This window comes from Apus apus, chromosome 1 (genome assembly GCF_020740795.1).
Source record: "Apus apus isolate bApuApu2 chromosome 1, bApuApu2.pri.cur, whole genome shotgun sequence".
NCBI classification, from domain to species: Eukaryota; Metazoa; Chordata; class Aves; order Apodiformes; family Apodidae; genus Apus; species Apus apus.
The window spans coordinates 66,191,884-66,209,586 of NC_067282.1; the positions used below are offsets into that span (position 1 = coordinate 66,191,884).

Consider the following 17,703-nt stretch of genomic DNA (forward strand, 5'->3'; position numbering starts at 1 on the left):
ATATGATGCAGATTTGTAAATTCCCCTATGTTAGCTCTTCAAAATTATTTCCGATTACCTTAATCACTGATGAGTAGCTCAAGTGACAAGTACTTTGTGTCATTTTCATGAAGATAGAACTTTTAAGTGTTTTCCATCCCTCTTTATGGGAGCAATATTCTCTGCCACAGATGCCAGTAAATGATAATCACATAGTCTTCTCCACTTAATTTCTTAAAGTCATGTACTCTGTGCCAGTCTTTAAATTACAGTATAAGTCTGTCTTCAAGCTTTAGTCAAGTGAGAAGGAACTGAACAGCAACTACTTTCAAACTATCTCATATACTTTTACAATGGCTGTGCTCTGAGTTTCTTCCTAAAAGAATAGCAAGTTTGTATTTCGATTTAATTATTCATCTTCCTGTGTTTTTTCAGGTTTTTTTTCTCAAATAATACTGAAGCTAGGAGTCACACTTAACATTTATACAGGATATCACCTTTTAGAGGAAAGGACAGTCTGTTTTAAGTAAAATATTTCTGTGGGGTTTGGGGTTTTTTTGTGTGTTTTAACAAAGAAGGAACCTTCTTATTTCCACCCCACATCTGTTACAGAAGGGTCTGCTACGAGCAAGGTGCACCAAATTTTGTGGTTATTTTAGGTGTAAGCAGATTTACATGCTTTTATGTAAAAAAGTGTCATTTTAACTTCTGTATATTAAATCTGTAAAAGCATTTGTTGATGTTCTGTTATTGGCATTCCCAGATATTTATACATTTTTAAAAGCAAATTATGTTTTTAGCAGAAAACTTTCTTCTGTATTGCAATACCTAGGGTTAGCTCAGGATCTAAAAGCTACTTGTCTGAACAATGTGAAGCTTCATACACTCACATTCTGCTATAGGAGGAGTATGTATAAAGAAACAAAAAATACACTTAACTGTGCAGTAGAGTTCCTAAAGCTGTAGTGGCCTTATGGAAAAATATGCTGCTCATCTTTCCTTCTGCTTTTTATAACCATATTATATTATGGAATTAGGTACAAGGAAGGAGTAGTGAGAGTTAGTCCCATGCTGCTGTTCGTGTACTGTGGACTATGAAAGCCACAGCAAAGTATTTTACATCCAGGATTTCCAGAAAATGTTTATAGGGGTATATATGTAGCAAATTAAGAATGAGAGAGCTCAAAGAGAATGTAGAAGAGTGACAGGAGAGATTAATAATACAGACAGCTTTCATCAAAATCTCCCAGTTACCATAAGCCAAGTAGCTTTTCATAGATGCTTGTCGTTCTTCTCTGTAAATCCAGAATCTGGTCATAAACTCCAAATTTTCTTTTTAAAGGTAGAAGATTATGTTTTCTAATGCTGCTATGGAGTCTCATTTAGCAGAACTTAAAGGCAAACATTGGCATTTATCTACATAGTTTTACTATAGTTTTGCTGGTGAGACCAATTATGCTGTACATCTGATTGTCAGTTTGCTTGTCAGTTATATTCTTATATTCATTCTGGTTGTGCAGCTGTCATGGTATACAGCAAGGTTTAGGCACTGAGGGGTCATTTCAGTTGTTTCAAGTCAGTAATTGATAGTAAGTAGCAATTATGGCAAGCAACAATTTGAATCTACAGCTTATTTCATTATCAAAATCTATGATGAGTCTTACAGTATGCAAACCTGTGTCATACCTTAAAGTAAATTAGGAACATGTATCCTAGAACTATATAAAGAAAAAAAATGCTTACTGCTTTGTAGCAGGTACCAATTTAGTATTCATATCAGCATGTTGCCTATATAATTTGAACTCAGAATTTGGGTTTACTTATAACTAGGTAGGTGTAGAGGAAACATTTTATATGATTTGTGATGAGAACACTGAACTTTGTGAAAAGATAAAACTGAGCATTCATATTTACTGAACTACTTAGCCTTAAATGATATTTTTACATTTTGCTGCTGCAGAGTGTAACTGTCAGGTTGCCAAGTATCTTTGCATACACAGGTTAAGGTTTTTTTTCCTAAAATTCAAGAACTATGGAACTAATTTTTCACTAAAATTAATTGTGTTATATATTCCTCAGAAAAATCTACAAGTTTTTTTTATATTTGTAGCTAGATAAGTCTGTGCTAGAAGCCCTGCCACCTGATCTCCGAGAACAAGTAGAGCAAATATACAGCATCCAGCAAGGAGAGAGTTGTGGAGATAGCAAAAAAGAGCCAATAAATGGATGTAACACTGGACTTCTGTCGCAACCAGTTGGCACAGTGCTTTTACAAATACCAGAGCTCCAAGAACCAAATACCAACATGGGAATTAATGTAATAGCCTTGCCAGCTTTCTCACAGGTAGGATGTTTGTAGGGTAGCAATAATGATCAACTTTCCACCTATAAGGAGAGTTAACAGGTTTTTCTTGTGATAGCATTACTAGAATCTGTGACTTCCCAAAATGATTTATGATCCTTTCATATCTTTTAAAAGTCTGCTTTCGAATGTTTGACCTATCACATAGTATGATATTATTAATTCGAGATTTATAGTCATTAGAATGCGTATGTTTTTGCTGTTGTTTAATGTAAAAACTCCTCATTGACATTTTGCTTGCAATCCAGTGTGTCAATAGCATTTTTTCTGCATTGCAGCTGAGTTACGCTGCAATAAATCTGAAGCAGTCCTAAAATCTGCTTAGCTTGTCACAGTAGACTCACTCTGTTTAAGTGGATGTTTTGATGGTGTAAAGCCAACCTCTGCTCACTGCTGTAGATGTGATTGTTTATATCACATTCCTGGGAGAAAGGCAGGCATGGCTCAAGATTGTGCATATCTCCATATTTTTTAAGTGAGCTCATATACAGCTTGTTCAGGATGAGGAAAGTGCAAAGTTATTTCTCAAAATAGAGGCCTGAAGGGGGGCCAGGTAACAGTAATGATACTTCTAATGATATTCCACCCTTCAACTCAAGATTGTGCTGAATAAATGTAAAAAAATAAAATAAAATCAAAGATTGGGTTGCCCTGAGTTAGAATGTCTTGCATATGCATAATTTACAATGGAGCAGGGTATGTATTTATTTTTCTGTTTGCTGTGCCATTGTGCCTCTGCTGTTCTCAAAGGAAGTCTTATTGCCAAATCAGATGTATAGAGACATACTTGTTGCTGTTTCTAAGGTATAATGCTGCTTAACTGACAAAAATCCAGAGAAAATTAGAAATTCCTGACCTATTTTCAATAAATATTAGTTAATGCATAATTGGTATTTAGAAGACGTGTAGTCTGTTCTACTGCTAAAGTTTCTTCATCTCCTTTCAAGTTCATTGGTTCAAAACCAGTTGTGTCAGTTTTTGCTCCTAAACTGCTAAGTCGGGGATACTATGCAAATAGTATATGAACTCTCTGTACCCCAGCTGTTTTAAATTATGTAGTTGCATTCATTCATAGGCAAGAGTTTATCTTGGACTTGTGTGTTAAATTATGCTCTGCTTTGAAGTACACCCCTCGACACCTGTTTTACCACTCAGTACTCTTTTTCAGGGTAAATTTTAACTACTTATTGCTTTCTATAAAATTACATTTAGTTGTGTTTATGCTTTATGTATCTATTAATTAGGTAGTTGAGAATTGATTGTTGTTTTTTATAATAGCATTACTTCTTGAAATTGTCTTACAATTACCTAATTTACACACTCAAAAGCACTGGTTTTCCTGTCTCTCTCTCCACAATGCATTTTGTGACTTGATGCAAAAATATCAGCTTAGCAGAGCAGCCTTTTTGCTTGAAGATGTAGTTCAAGAAGAATCAACTACTTCCTATTTATTTATCAGGGATATCCGTACTATGTAGTTTAGAATGCCTTGTGCTTGTACTCTAGATTTTCTCCTGAAAACCATTCAGCTTTATTGGCAAAAAGAGAACTAAGATTTATCATTTTCATTTCTGAGTTAGGTCCAAGTTAGTCCTAGAATAATATGGTTGAATAGCATCCTTAGGGTTGGGGGGAGGTGGGAAACTAAAACGAGTTCATTAGGTACAAAAGGATTTTTTTTCTCTGTTAAAATCAAGCATGAACTTAAATAAAAAATACTAAACGTAGTCTGACACTTGTTTAGTGTTAAAGTCTTTGTGGGTCTGTGTATTGTATGAGTGCACATAAACGTTTAATATTAGTTTCTTCCAAGTGATACAGTGAACTAAGTAGTAATGGGTTTCAGGTATAGAAATATTGCAAGCCACTCTGAATTGAGTACTTCAGCTACATCAAATCATCAAATGTAAATTATGCCCTGCCATCTTTTTATAGTTTAATCAGGTTTGGTTTTCAACCCTTCATTCCTTTTGTCTTAACTGTTTTTATGACTGTGTACCAAGTTAATTGGCTGATAGTGGTTTATTCATTAGAAAACATGTGGAAATGTCTTTGTTAGGTAAGGTTCTCCCATAAGAATAATCCAGATAGTTTGCATTAGTTTCCATCAGTTGCTGAAGTAATCTTAACATTTAGGAGAACTGTATATCTCTGTAGCAGCTGAATCCTGTAAAAGCATACGATGCAAGATTTAAAGATTACAGATGCTTATGAATTAAGGATATTTGTAGTAGTGAAGTTAATTGCTGGTTGCAGATTCGCACCTTGTCCTTACATTGTCTTAGTGTCACATAGATCATGAAAAGTACAGATAGCTGTGTGCTGAGGTGACACAGGAATTTATAAAATCAAGGTTCTTTATAATGTGAATGTGATACACCTATGTGAAAGCTATGTTAGGACAGTCTGACTGTACAGTAAATTACCCAAAACTCAAATTAATTAATGTAGAATTCATATGAACTTGACTGATGGCTCTTCTAACTGAATATTTATGTGTTACACTTTCAGAGGGCAATGATAGGGGGAATAACAAGAACACATCCAGTTCCCTGTACTGCACTGTATCTGCATTAATTAAGTGGTGTCACAATAAATAGTGTAAATTCAGAGCCATCCAAAGTCCTGACTCTCCAGTGCTTCACCAGAGGACACTAAGCTTTTACAAATAGTTTTATTAAATAAAATATATATTTTAAAAATAAGCCTCTGGATATTCCACTACAATGCTTTGTTCTGTGCAGTGTGTGCAGTATTTGAGATCAGAGTTGTTCCCACTTCCTTCTTTAATTAGCACATATTTTGCACGGTGAAAAATTTGAGTTAGCACTCGGAGTTCTTTCCCACTGGGGAGATTTAATCCTCTAAATGATAGATTTACTTTTGAATTAGATTGTGAAGATTGTGAGCAAAAACACTGTCCAAGAATATATGGAAACTCAGGATGCAAGACTAGTCTGTCACTAATTTGCTGCCCTGGACCCACAATGAGGGAAGATCAACGATAATACATGAAATTTTATTTTGCCCATATGAGTGTGTATGGCAATGGGCAATTTCCGGTCTAGATGATTTCCAGTCTAGAATTCCAGCCCCTAGAAGAGTTGTAAGGGACTACATTTTTATCAGTCAAACAGTAGACAATTGTGGGAGAAAGAAATGAAACCCTTTTTACTAGTTCAAAATACGAGGCAGCTGGACTTGCATTTCCTGTCCTTAAAGAAGCAAGACTACTTAGAAAGATGTTTGGTTTGAGGGGTGCAGCAGCTTCCAGAAAACAAAGAAAAGGAGGAAGAAAAGTCTTGATTATCACAGTGTTTGAATTGGAAATTTGAAGGGAGTGTTCTCTGACTTAGGTTTAATTGTGCTGTTAATGTAGCTGTACTGTATATCAGGTGAATAAAGATAGTGGTGAGTGAAGTAGGTGAATAAAGATGGATATTATGTTACAGACCCATAAAGAGAATTTTTATAAAAGAATAAATATATAGTAATATTAAGTGGAAATTCTATGGGGTTTACAAGCTAAAGTACATAACAAAAATGTACTATGTATTTTACAGTGTTTTCAGTCATCTCATTTATTTTTTCTTGGCATAAAGTGTAAATACCTTTCTTATGTTAGTGATCCAAAGGGAAGCAAGCGGTGTAGCTCACTGGTAAAATAATCAAATGCATATTTTGTTACTGTTCAGGTGGACCCCGAGGTTTTTGCTGCACTACCTGCTGAGTTGCAAGCAGAGCTGAAAGATGCATATGATCAAAGGCAAAAGCAATCAGAGCAGGAACCTGCTAACACTTTTGGTGAGTGTATGAAGTTGTACAGTCATTTTGTATAGGAGTTGTTCACTATTCAAAGAGAGTTATGCAACCCTAAATAACAAACTGGAAAATGTAACTAAAACTTCTACGAAGATCCTGTGTTAAATCAAATTTCTGTATTTATTTTTGACAGACTGTCAACTACAACCAGCTGTGGTCTCATTTTGCAAACAGATGCTTAGTTTTACTTAAATGGGTAATTAATTCAATTCATGGGGACTGTGGCACTAAACTTATCCACGTCCATATGTTTGCAGAATGGAATCTAAACCTGGTATGTCTTAAGATTTAAATATTGCATCTTCAATACCCAAGTTAGTTAAACTATGTTCAGATAACATTCTCAAGGTTCCCTGAAGCCCATTGCACTCATATGGGATTCAGGCAACTAGAGATACGATACATCTCACCATGTGTCTGATAGTCAGATGGTTTTACTTTGAGCTGATCACCCAGATCTCCTTTTTATAATCAGTAGAAAGAGATGAGATTAATTCCCTGTGGACGTGCTTTCTCATAAAACAAACTGGCAATGTTATTGGGTTCATTGCCAGTTAAATACTGCATTATAATCAAACTTTGATTTCATAGTAGACTAATGCAGATGTTAGTATGATGGAGTAAGAGTGATTTCCTTGGTGAGCTATGATAAAAGCAGTCGGGGGGGCTTTTAGCTGCTGGTTTTGCTGATAAGCGCTGGTGTGTTGAAGTCTTTGCGGGTATCTAGGTGGGACAGTGCCCTGCCTCTGACTGAGGCAAAGCAGTTTGTCTGGTAGGCTTCAGATTTCACCAGCTGCTCATAGTCAAGCACTGAAATCCTTGATATTAAAAGGCTTATGAGCAGTTGATTATCCTTTGATTACAATAATGTCTAGCAGTGCTTTTCAAATATCTAAAACATTGCCCGTATCTGGAATGACATGTGAGTGCTAAAGTTGCTTTATCTGAGTTATGTTCTCCCAGTTGATCTACAGATTTTTATGGAAGATAGAGTTCTATGGAAAAGTGTTAAATTTTAGATGTATCAACCACTGACTATTCCTGTGTTTTTCAGTGTCAAAAAATCCTTTCCTACACCTGAAGCATGCAACAACGAAAAACAAGAAAAAAATCAGGAAAAAAAATCCAATCAGTCCTGTAAAAAAGATTCAGAGTCCTTTGAAAAGCAAACTCATTGGTAGCCCTGCAAAAAATGTGCCAGCTACATCTGGGAGCCCACAGAAGCTAATAGATGGTTTCTTGAAACAAGAAGGAACAGCTGCTCAGGTAATTTTAACACTAACAACTTCTGTCAGGCAGAGTCACCATCCCTGGAAGTATTTAAAGGACGTGTGGATGTGGTGCTTAGGGACAGGGTTTAGTGGTGGGCTTGGCAGTGCTGAGTTAATGGTTGGACTCGATGATTTTAAAGGTCTTTTCCAGCCTAAATGATTCTGTGATTTGGTAAAGCTTTGTTTGTTTCTTTAGACTTAGTCCATGTTCAAAATGCAGCTTGTTTTCTTTACTGGAGTTTTTACTGTCTCTGCTTATCTATGTGTGTATATGGTGTGTATATGGTGTTACCCTATTTGTCAGGCTGAGCATTATCGACTTTTATGTTTGGAACAGCCAGAAGCAGTTCCATCAACTTCAGATACTTCAGGCCCATCGGCTCTGCAGGCAGAACAACACTCTGGTTCATTTAGGCCACAGGCACCCAATCTGGCTGGAGCTGTAGAATTCAATGATGTAAAGATGTTGTTGAAAGAATGGATTACAACTATTTCAGGTAAGTCATGTCATGCTAGTGGTGACCTTGCACACATCCCGTGGAAAACTGGCTTTTTTAGTAGGCTTTTTGTACTTCCTTCCTTCTTCCTTCACTTGTCCTTTCAGGGGTTACTTTTCACTGTAATCTTGAAGTAGTCCTACTGCCTTGTAATCTTGGAGTAACTTCATTCTTCCTACTTAGTTGTTCTCTATTTTTGCCAGCTCCTGTTTCTTGCTTAACATCATGAAAATCTACCTGCTCTCTCTTCAAGACATTTCTCAGGCCCTTGTCTTATGCCTTGATGTTACTTATATAGGAGATTTTCCTTACTTTGTCCAACATGTCACAACCACTAGGATGAAAACTATTGAAAGGAAAAGCCTCTTTTATGAAGATGTCATTTTAGAGGCAAATGAATGCTGTTTTTTTCAAAATAACTGCTGGAAAGAACTCTAGAATAAAGTGCAAAAGTTGCTAAATTGTAATCTGAATTTTAACCTTATGTCAAACAATTAGCAACACATTAATATCTTGCGAAAACTGGCCTGCGAGATCCTTCATACTCTGGACATTACTGTTCTCCTTAAAGTTCCAGAACAGCCATTTCCATTCTAAACCACTGTTTCTTTTCCCTTTGGTTAGTACTAGCTTACCTGTCATTTCTTCTTACTGAAGAAAAAGGTCTGAGAGACACATATTTCAAGATCTTGCAGTCCTTTTATGTACACAACTTCTGATGTTGGAGGGAGGCATGAGAATACAGCAGTTGTCAGATCAGCCCCTGATGCACTAACACTGCAAAATTCAATTCTATTATAGTCCAATTACTCTAAATTTTGTGTAAACTTAGAGAAAACTTACCTCTTCTTTTTTATTTCAGATCCTATGGAAGAAGACATTCTGCAGGTTGTGAAGTATTGTACAGATCTAATAGAAGAAAAAGACTTGGAAAAGTTAGATCTGGTGGTTAAGTACATGAAAAGGTAGGTATCTTATTTGCCAGTACATGTGGCATTTAGACTGTTTTTGTTGGAACTTACGCACTAGGTGCTTCAGTGTGAGGCCACAAGCCCACTAGACATTCCATTGCTGAGCGTAAATATTGTAAGCTTAAATTTTATGGAAAACCCAGGGGCAGGGGGGAGAAGTTGGGCTCTTAAAATAGTTAATTTGTGAAGAACTAAGAGTAGCATTTAATAGTATTTGCTACAGAGTATTTCGTTTCTGGACAAAGGATGTGGTTCTTGTCAGCGTTGCCCCTTCATCCTGTTTTTTTCATTCATTTTTATGGCACCTCAGAGCTTTCATTTGTTTCATCTGCTTTCATTCTCCTGCTGTATCCAGATCCTGTCTCACCTCCAACCTATTAAATACATTTTTACTACTTAGTTATTGTGCTCCTGTTGTCTTCCCATGAGTCACGAGGCCCAAGTTCCATTTATGACTTGCCTACTAACTGGTATTTAGCTCTGGAGTTCAGCTTTCCATGTTTTAGATGTGGAATATATTTATTTCACAGAATTAATCAACACCCAAAAGACTACAGCAATGTAAAAAATGCTTTTTTATTATGGGATGTCTTTAGGCCTCAGAAAATGCAAAACACACAGTGCAGTTAACTGTTTTGTTGAATGATGTAAATTCTTTATAAAAACTGTTCAGAAAGCCTCATGTCCCATTCCTGGTCCTGGTATGTGAGATTTGCACTGGTAGCAGTGTGTCTCTCCAAAGCCTGATAGCAAGCATAGGATGAGGAAACAGGGGTTGGATAATAGGCAATTGTCCATATGATACTGATGATGTTAGGTCTTCCAAAGCAGTAAGTGGAGGAACCCTCTCCCTCTCTCCTGTAGCAGTGATCTAGAAGAGGATTTTGGAAGTACAGAGCTGCTTGGTTTTCCTTGGGCATTTCCTTAATTTACTTTCCAGTAGCAGCTGAATGATACTCATAGCTCTGTGTGGGCCTCCCTAATTTGGTTCCATTTTTAGCAATAAAAACAATATAGTACCCCAAAAACCTGTTACTTAAATGTCTTAATCACCTTTGGCATTTGTGGGAAGAAGAAAGTATTGTGTATATCTTGGGATGAGGAAGGAAAAGTCAAGATCCAGAAGCTTGTAGTTTCTGATTCCTCAGTGTGAAGTTGGTAGAACATCAGCACTTGGGTTGCAGGCTTGCACCCACTGCAGAGTGCACACATACAGGCTGGTGTGACACTGCTCACATCAGACATCTCGGCACTGAGTGGCATTAGGTAAGACTGGGTACATGTGCTGAGACAGGGCTTTGCCAAGATTAATCGGAGTGCACTTCATAGGGAACTGTGACAATCTTGTTTGCCAATATGAAGACCAAAACTTGCTGTAAAAAGGACTGGTTCTGTAATGGTAATTTTCTCCCTCTTCTTTCTTTTTCCCTTCAGGTTAATGCAGTCATCTGTGGAATCAGTTTGGAATATGGCATTTGACTTCATTCTTGACAATGTTCAGGTAGTTTTACAACAAACTTACGGAAGCACATTAAAAGTTATCTGAACTTGTAGAAAAGAGCTTGATGAGAGCCTGGAGCTCTCTGCTAGCTGTGCCATAAGTGCTTGTGAAGTATTTGCAAAGTGCATGATAGTAATGCCCTGAGTTTTTATAATTTCAAATTTCTTTTTAAACAACAAAGTGTTTTGTACATTTCTTTTCAGAAAGTGCCAAATTTGTCAGTATTGCATGTAAATAATTGTGTTAAAATTCTTTTATTGTAGTATAGAATCTATTTACAAAATGTTTGTTTATAAAGTTTTATGGATTTTTACAGTGAAGTGTTTACAGTTGTTTAATAAAGAACTGTATGTATATTTTTGTACGGATTCTATTTTGTGATGCTTCAGTTTGAATATAGCTAATCACTTTTGTTAAAGCCACAGCTCTGATTCATTTCATGAAGTGTGACACGGTGACACTGCCTCAGCATGCATAGGAGGCTGCTGCACACTCCCCTGGCTGCTTGTTGTTTCATCTCCTGACTTTCTTACAGATTTTAAGCTGAGGGAAGAATATTAGCTCATCTTTTCTTTGATCCTTGAAAGACAGAAGCCAGTGTGGCCCAGCCACTCCCAAAGCACACAGGGTGTTGGCTGAAGTGTAATTGCTGTCTGAGCTCTGTGTTCAGGGGTGCTGTCACCTCTGGAGGTGTGTGCTGGTGGAAGAAAGCAAATGGAGACTTTTAAGCAGTTACTCAGGAGAAGCACTGTAGGGGAACGAGGGAGGAGCTGACGTGGAGTATTATTTCAGCCTGTAACAGTCCTTGTTGCTCCTACTTGGGGTAGAGCCTCATTCCACTCTTGAACTATGGTAGTTCTTCCCAGCCTGTGATGTGCATTTCCTTTATGCAACATAGCAAAATAAGTTATAGTGAGTAGCAGGAGTGAAATAAATAGCTGTCTTTTTGTGTCCATGGCAGGGAGGGGTATCCTTGCATCTCTACATTTTGTGTTTTGGGCTAGTCTGCTTTTTCCAGATCGTACACCACCCCTGTATAGTCATATTTGGCCTGATACACTGAATGAAGGCTCTTGAGATGCCTGGAAAGAATGAAGGCCACTGGAAGAAAACCCAGGAGGTAAGAAAATCTTTCCATTTTCTGAAGAAGTGATGGGGGCTGAGGGGGCAATCAGAAGTACTCCACATAACCCTGGAGGGGTGTTGGCCTACCTGACTACCACCATGTTAGCTGGAAGCATCTCTGGTAGCACAGGCCAGGAGCTGCTGCACACAGCTGAGCTACAGCTCACACTGCCTCACTGGCTGCAGCACAGGTTACAGCACTGACAGCATTTTTTTAGCTGTAGGTCATGCCCTTGGTTTCTCTTGTAACACAGACTGGGACCAACCTGGCAGCCTTCTACAGCAAGGTGATGGATGGGTTAAGAGCAGATGTTACTTCCCTTAACTTTAGTAAGGCTTTTTCTAATATTTCCTGTAACATCCTCATAGACAAACCAATGAAATATGGGCTGGAGAGACATGGATTGACAAATGCCTGGGCAGGCAGGCCCTGGGCACAACGTCATGTTAGAAGACCAGTCCCACATAGTTACTGCTAGGTCCAATCCTGTTCAACGTCTTCATTAATGACCTGAATGATGACATAGAGCAGACCCTTGGTAAGTTTGCTGCTGACTCAAAACTGGCTGATGCAGCAGAGGGCTGTGCTGCACCTAGAGACCAACAGGCTAGAGAAACGGGCTTGTGGGAACCTTGTGAAGTTCAACGAGGAGAAGTGCAAAGTTCTGCATCTGGGGAGGAATCACCCAAGGCGCTGGGGAACAACTGGCTACAAAGGAGCTCTGCAGGTAAGGCCCTGTGGGGTGCTTGAGCCAGTAAGATTCCCTCACAGCAGATGCAGCCAACAGCCTCCCAGGGTACATGAGGAAGAACATCACCAGCAGGTCAAGGGAGGAGATTGTTCCCCTCTGCCCAGCACTGGCAAAACATACCGGGAGTTCTGAGCTCCTCAATACAGGAGGAACATGGACATAGCAATTCCAACACAGGGCCACAAAGCTGCTGAAGGAATTGGAGCTTCTCTCATCATACAAGGAGAGGCTGAGAGAGCTTGGGACACTTCAGCCTGGAAAAAGGCTGGTGGGGGTGGTTCTTACCCATGTGTAAGACCAAAAGGGCAATAAGAGCACCCAGTAGGGCAATAAGGAACAGAGAGACAGACACTCCTCTGGGGTATCAAGTGAAAGGGCATGAGATGATGGGCACCAACTGGTACAAAACATTCCTTTTAAACACAATCCCTGGAACAGGTTATCTGCAGGTGTTGTGGCTCCTCCAGCAGTAGAGATGCTCAAAACCCAAGCAGACACTCACCTGGGCAACCTGCTCTGACTCCCCCTTCCCTGAGCTGAGGGAGTTTGGCCTTGGGGACTGCAAGAGGTCCCTTCCAACTGCAACCACTCGGATGGTTTCCAGGTCGCATTAGCTTGTCAGACATTGATGTAGCTGCATCTACTTGTAGATAGTTCTACAGAAAGAGCAGAGGCGGCAGGGACCACATCTGAATCAAGTTGTCTAGGCTTCTGCTCGTTTGTAGTTTGGGTCTTTCAGAGCCCCTTGAGTTGCCACTTTTAAAGCTGCAGTGGTTGGGGTTTTTTTGCCCATTTAATAACCCTGACCTGCTGACCCCATATAGAGATGTGTGTACATGCTGAAATTCAAGCAGGTATTTTACCAGTTAGGTTTCAGGTAGTCAGCTCTGGTTTTGTGAGTGCTGCTCAAGACATAAAGGACTGAAAGCAGTAATTATATTTTCATTCTCCCTTAGTGATCCCTTCTTCAAGCCTTTAAAAATCATATATTCAAAAGCTACCTGCTTCCTAAAAGCTTTTTACTGAAGGCATTTTCTAAGTCCCGTAACAGCAACCTGCAGAAATATAGCATGACCCTTTTCCCAGAGTTTTTACCCTTGGGAAGAACACCCTTCCACCTTCAAGGAAACAATCAAGAATACATCCAGACCAGTGTTTGACAGCTGAGTTCTTAAGAACTTCTTTTATTAGTGTAGTTTTCATGATTGCATAGTTTGCAAAAGAAAATAGTAACAATTAAATGCAGTCTCTTCCCTGTGATCATTCTATTCTAAACCACCAGTGCACCCAGTGATGTGAATTTGCACCATGCAGCAAACATACTGAAAAGGTCCTTTTAAATGTCAAGTTTAAAGTCTTAACAAACCAAAAAAAAAAAAAAAATTGCAGCAAGTTACTTTCCATTGCCAAAGGAGGCAAGTTATTAAATGCTCCTTTGTAATGGAATCCACACAACCCCAATCATAACATTTTTCCAACAACAAAAAAAAGCTAAGTGACAGAAGAAATCTGATCAAACTGCTTATTGCAAAATAAATTCTTGTAAATATTTTAAATGCTAAAAATCTCTGCTATCTAAAAGATTGATTTTGTTTCAGCTTGTGCTTTTTGAAAAGTGTTTTTAGCTCCTCTCACCACAAACTGCAAGTTACCAGGAGACTGACAAGGGATGCATCAAGCTGTCATCCTAAGCAAGGAACCACAGGGGAAGGAAGGGCAGGACAAGTCTGGGATTGCAGACAGATTCCTGGTCATCAAAACAACAACCCAACGGTCCAGTCCTACAGTGTCAGATGACTCAATAGCTCTGATGTCCAACCATTTTGCAGGTGCTTACCACTGGGCTGAGCAGCAGCTGGAGAAGAGATGCCACCTCTCAAGTCCTCCCAGCAGAGCCCCTCTGGAAACCGTGACTTGCTAAACCCCTCACCTGCAACTCCAGCGCTCCAGGAACATGGAATTGAGACAGAGCCACCGAGCCCACCACCACACACAGTGCACACGTGGAAGCGAAGCCAGAGGAAGAAACACCTTTGCTGGAACATGCCTCCAGTATTTGGCCAAGCCCAGAGAGGAAAGCCTCTGCCTGGCATTTCCACATCTGTAACAGCCCATGGAGTGAGGCTTTGGTAATTGAAGCAAACTGTAAAACAAATGGGCTACTGTGTCCATCTCCTTTATTTGCGGCTCTGCGATATAATGATTACAGGTCGACGTTCATGAACTGTACAAGCAGTAGAAGGCGGCCAACTATGCTTTACATCATTGTTTCACACAAAGCAAATACAGAAATATCCAATTGCCTAATTTTCTATTTAAAAAAATTTCTATAGGCACAAAGCAGAAGAATGTTGGAAAAGAGTGATGGGAAGAGGTATGCATAAATAAAGAAGTACTTCTTACATCAAAAATGTCCCAAGAATCACAAAGTCTGCAGAAGCTTGGTTAATCAAATACTGCAGTACTGATCTCATCAGTATAAAAGTGAAAGAGCTTTAGTTCTGTAATAAAAATTCAATTTATTTTCTTTTATTTTGGAGAGAGGGAGAGAAAAAGGGTGCAAGGAAGGTGTAAGAGAAGGAAGGGCAAACTTTAAAACAGCAGCCAGTATTAGGAAGGGCAGTAGGAGAGGTGAACAGGCACATTGGAACCATGGGAACATGTAAATTGACCACTGTCAAACCAGTGTAAATCTCTTGGTTTCTCATGGAAAACATTTTATCCACATATTTCCCTCCCAAACATATATCCAACACTGTCTTCAATATATGACTTTGTTGGTAACTTTTATAACAGCAATAGTGTGTTTATTCCTGCCTCCCCATTGCTGTAAAAAGTTGTCTAGATGATTTCAAACACTTTCTTCAGCTCTACTATAAGCTGCCAGTCAGACTTCTGCATCTCATCCCTGAACCAGTCCTTCAGAGCATCGATGGACTGACGACTGATCTGTAACACACAAGACAAGCCCATCAGAAATGCACATCAATAAAGGCAGCTTTTAGTCTGTTGGCAGCAATTAATCTCAAGACAGGGCATCCGTTTGCACAGCAGGAAAACTCCTTCTAAATCCCAGTTTTGCTACTGATCTGCTGGGTGACCCATTCCATTTTTTCCCTGCTTTTCTCCTCACACACCTTACCTGGTCTTCAGAAACCTCAGAAGCCAGCCCCACCTTGTGCAGCAAGGCGAGAACCTGTGTGACTGGAGAGGATCTCCTGCTTCCTCAGGGCCTGCAGCACCAGCACCACCTGCCATTCCAGTCCATCTCTCAGGCCCTGCATGTCCAGCTGAAAAGCCCCTCTGGCTGGTTACCCCTGGCTTGTGAATACAACCCTCCAGCATGTGTGGTAGGGGGTGTATTACATACACCATGGTGCCCAAAGCAGTTCAGAGCATGGAGAGCTGTGGCTCTGCCTCTGACAGCAGAAAACAGAGCAAGAGATCACCTCTTCATCCACACCCAGTGTTCCAGAATCAGAGCAACTGAAGTACTACTAAGTTTTTTGCATTAATTCAAAACTAGGGAAACACAACCCCAATGTAATGCCAAGGGGGACTGCTAAGCTGCTCCAAGCACCAGCTCCATACCATGGTACACTAACAGCTTATTTAGCATTTTACCCTCCCAGGTGCTGTAAGCTGCAAGGTATTTTTAGCTGCAGTACATGGTTCCTTTGGTCCTCTTGAGGGGCACTGCTACACATCTCAAGGCTGCAGAGAAGCTCGGCTGAACAATGCCACACATGAACCATCCCAAGTGTTTGACAGTCTCTGATTGAAGGTTTCCAGTGTCTATATTTTTCAGGCTTCACACAGTATTACGACTTCACACAAGCTACCACTAGGACAAAAGCCCCCTCCCAAAACACAGACTGCTTTTACCTTACTGACGAGGATATCTGTTGCTTCAAAGTGTCGTCCGTACATTTTAGGTGATTCACCAGGAATAGGTTCTATTTTAACACATACTTCTTGGCCTTTTTTTGCAACCTCCACTGGTTTATGGTTTATTTCAATACTTGTAACTATTCCAATTTCAACAAACTGTAACACAAAGAAAAAGCTGCAGTACACATCCAGAAAACCTGTGTGCACACACATTTTTCTCAGTTCCTGTTTAAGTGTACAAACTTGATCATAGGCAGCACTGCACTAGTGAAGCAGCCACCTCAGAGCTGGCAAAGCAATATACTGCACTGTGAGCACATCGTACCAACATGGGCAGCAAGCAACATCAGCCTGTCCGTAGCCACCTGGGATATCAATTTGCTATCCCTTAAAGTGCCAGGAGTTCACTTCCCCCTTTATTAGCTACCAGGAATGCCCATTTTGCTCATGACTTTCACAGAAACTGCAGCAGGGGCAGGAGGCTGACTGGCTGAAACACCCTCCTGCAGTGGCCAGGCGGCTGTGCTCTGCTGCAGGGTGGCTGATCACTGGGAAAGAGACTTGATCCAAAAGTGAATCTCATCTCCTGCCAAACCTCTGTGCACTGGGGAAAGGCATGAAAGCTTTTCCTGGTGCATATCCCAGGAACTGCCAGGCAGATCAAAGGTCCACCGGGAAGAGGCGCTTACTTACATTTTTGCTAGGTACGCACATGGGAGTCCCCTGCTTCACCTGGCCGGCCTCCACAACCACACCCATCACTATTGGGTCGCGAGAGTTGAAAATGAACTGAGGGAGTATTTTCATCTTGCAAGGAAACACTGCTATATGCCTGGAAGGTGACAAAGAAAAGGCATTTTGAAATAGCTCCCGGAACAGTGTACACAACATGAACAGTTCTGCCTCAGGCATTTATTCTAGAAGCATCGCTTGAGAAGAAATCAAGCAGAAGACAACTCTTTTCCAATCTTGCTAATTCAAGACAGTACTTGACCTTCAACAACTACAGGGCACAATAATCAAGCATGGCTGGCATGGGTTTTGTTTTGCCTAGCTTGGGCAGTCAACTAAGACCAAAAGACAATTTTTCAGTATGATAGTCTCAGAATAGCATAGGAATAGAAATATTACTGCCTCAACCCATTGCAGGCACTCAAAAAAAATCAAGATTTTTCTTAGTAAAATGAAAAAAAATATGCTTAAGTGCTGAGGTATACAAGCTCAAAGAGGGATTAATATGAAATGAAATAAGTTTTCATTTATTTTGTCCATTCTTACTTTACTGAGGCTCACCCAATGACACAGATTTAAAAAATTCTGGGTCCCTATAAATTCTTAAATTAATCCTATTTGTGTTACTGCAGTCAGAATTAAGGCCTGTACAGCAGAATTGCATAAATATAAAACAATAGAATCCAAATCCTTTTAGTTTTGTTTTCTAACTCTGCAAGACTAACCCATCTGTCACAAAATGGGAACAGATGCCAAGTATACAAAGCAAACCTTAATAACGACACTCCAAATCTCGTAAC

The 17,703-nt window shown here is 39.7% G+C and overlaps 2 protein-coding genes across 13 annotated transcripts in view; one reads left to right on the top strand and one right to left on the bottom strand.

Moving 5' to 3' along the window:
* Positions 1 to 10,771, top strand: part of REV1 (REV1 DNA directed polymerase) — a 61,280-nt gene extending 50,509 nt beyond the window's left edge. For 8 of the 12 annotated variants that reach the window (XM_051632919.1, XM_051632929.1, XM_051632957.1 and 5 more), the window contains 6 exons: positions 2,090 to 2,323; positions 6,037 to 6,145; positions 7,218 to 7,429; positions 7,739 to 7,931; positions 8,794 to 8,896; positions 10,337 to 10,771. In XM_051632919.1, the coding sequence (XP_051488879.1) occupies positions 2,090 to 2,323; positions 6,037 to 6,145; positions 7,218 to 7,429; positions 7,739 to 7,931; positions 8,794 to 8,896; positions 10,337 to 10,448 (963 nt within the window). In that variant the 3' untranslated portion in view covers positions 10,449 to 10,771. The remainder of the gene's footprint in view (positions 1 to 2,089; positions 2,324 to 6,036; positions 6,146 to 7,217; positions 7,430 to 7,738; positions 7,932 to 8,793; positions 8,897 to 10,336) is intronic. The other 4 variants (XM_051632976.1, XM_051632985.1, XM_051632909.1 and 1 more) reach the window with 1 other exon arrangement.
* Positions 10,772 to 13,435: 2,664 nt separating this feature from the next.
* The window catches only part of EIF5B (eukaryotic translation initiation factor 5B), a 39,901-nt gene continuing 35,633 nt past the window's right edge, over positions 13,436 to 17,703 (bottom strand). The window contains exons 22-24 of the mRNA XM_051633008.1: positions 16,865 to 17,003; positions 16,166 to 16,327; positions 13,436 to 15,229 (exon numbers count right to left, since the gene is read on the bottom strand). Of these exons, the coding sequence (XP_051488968.1) occupies positions 15,122 to 15,229; positions 16,166 to 16,327; positions 16,865 to 17,003 (409 nt within the window). The 3' untranslated portion in view covers positions 13,436 to 15,121. The remainder of the gene's footprint in view (positions 15,230 to 16,165; positions 16,328 to 16,864; positions 17,004 to 17,703) is intronic.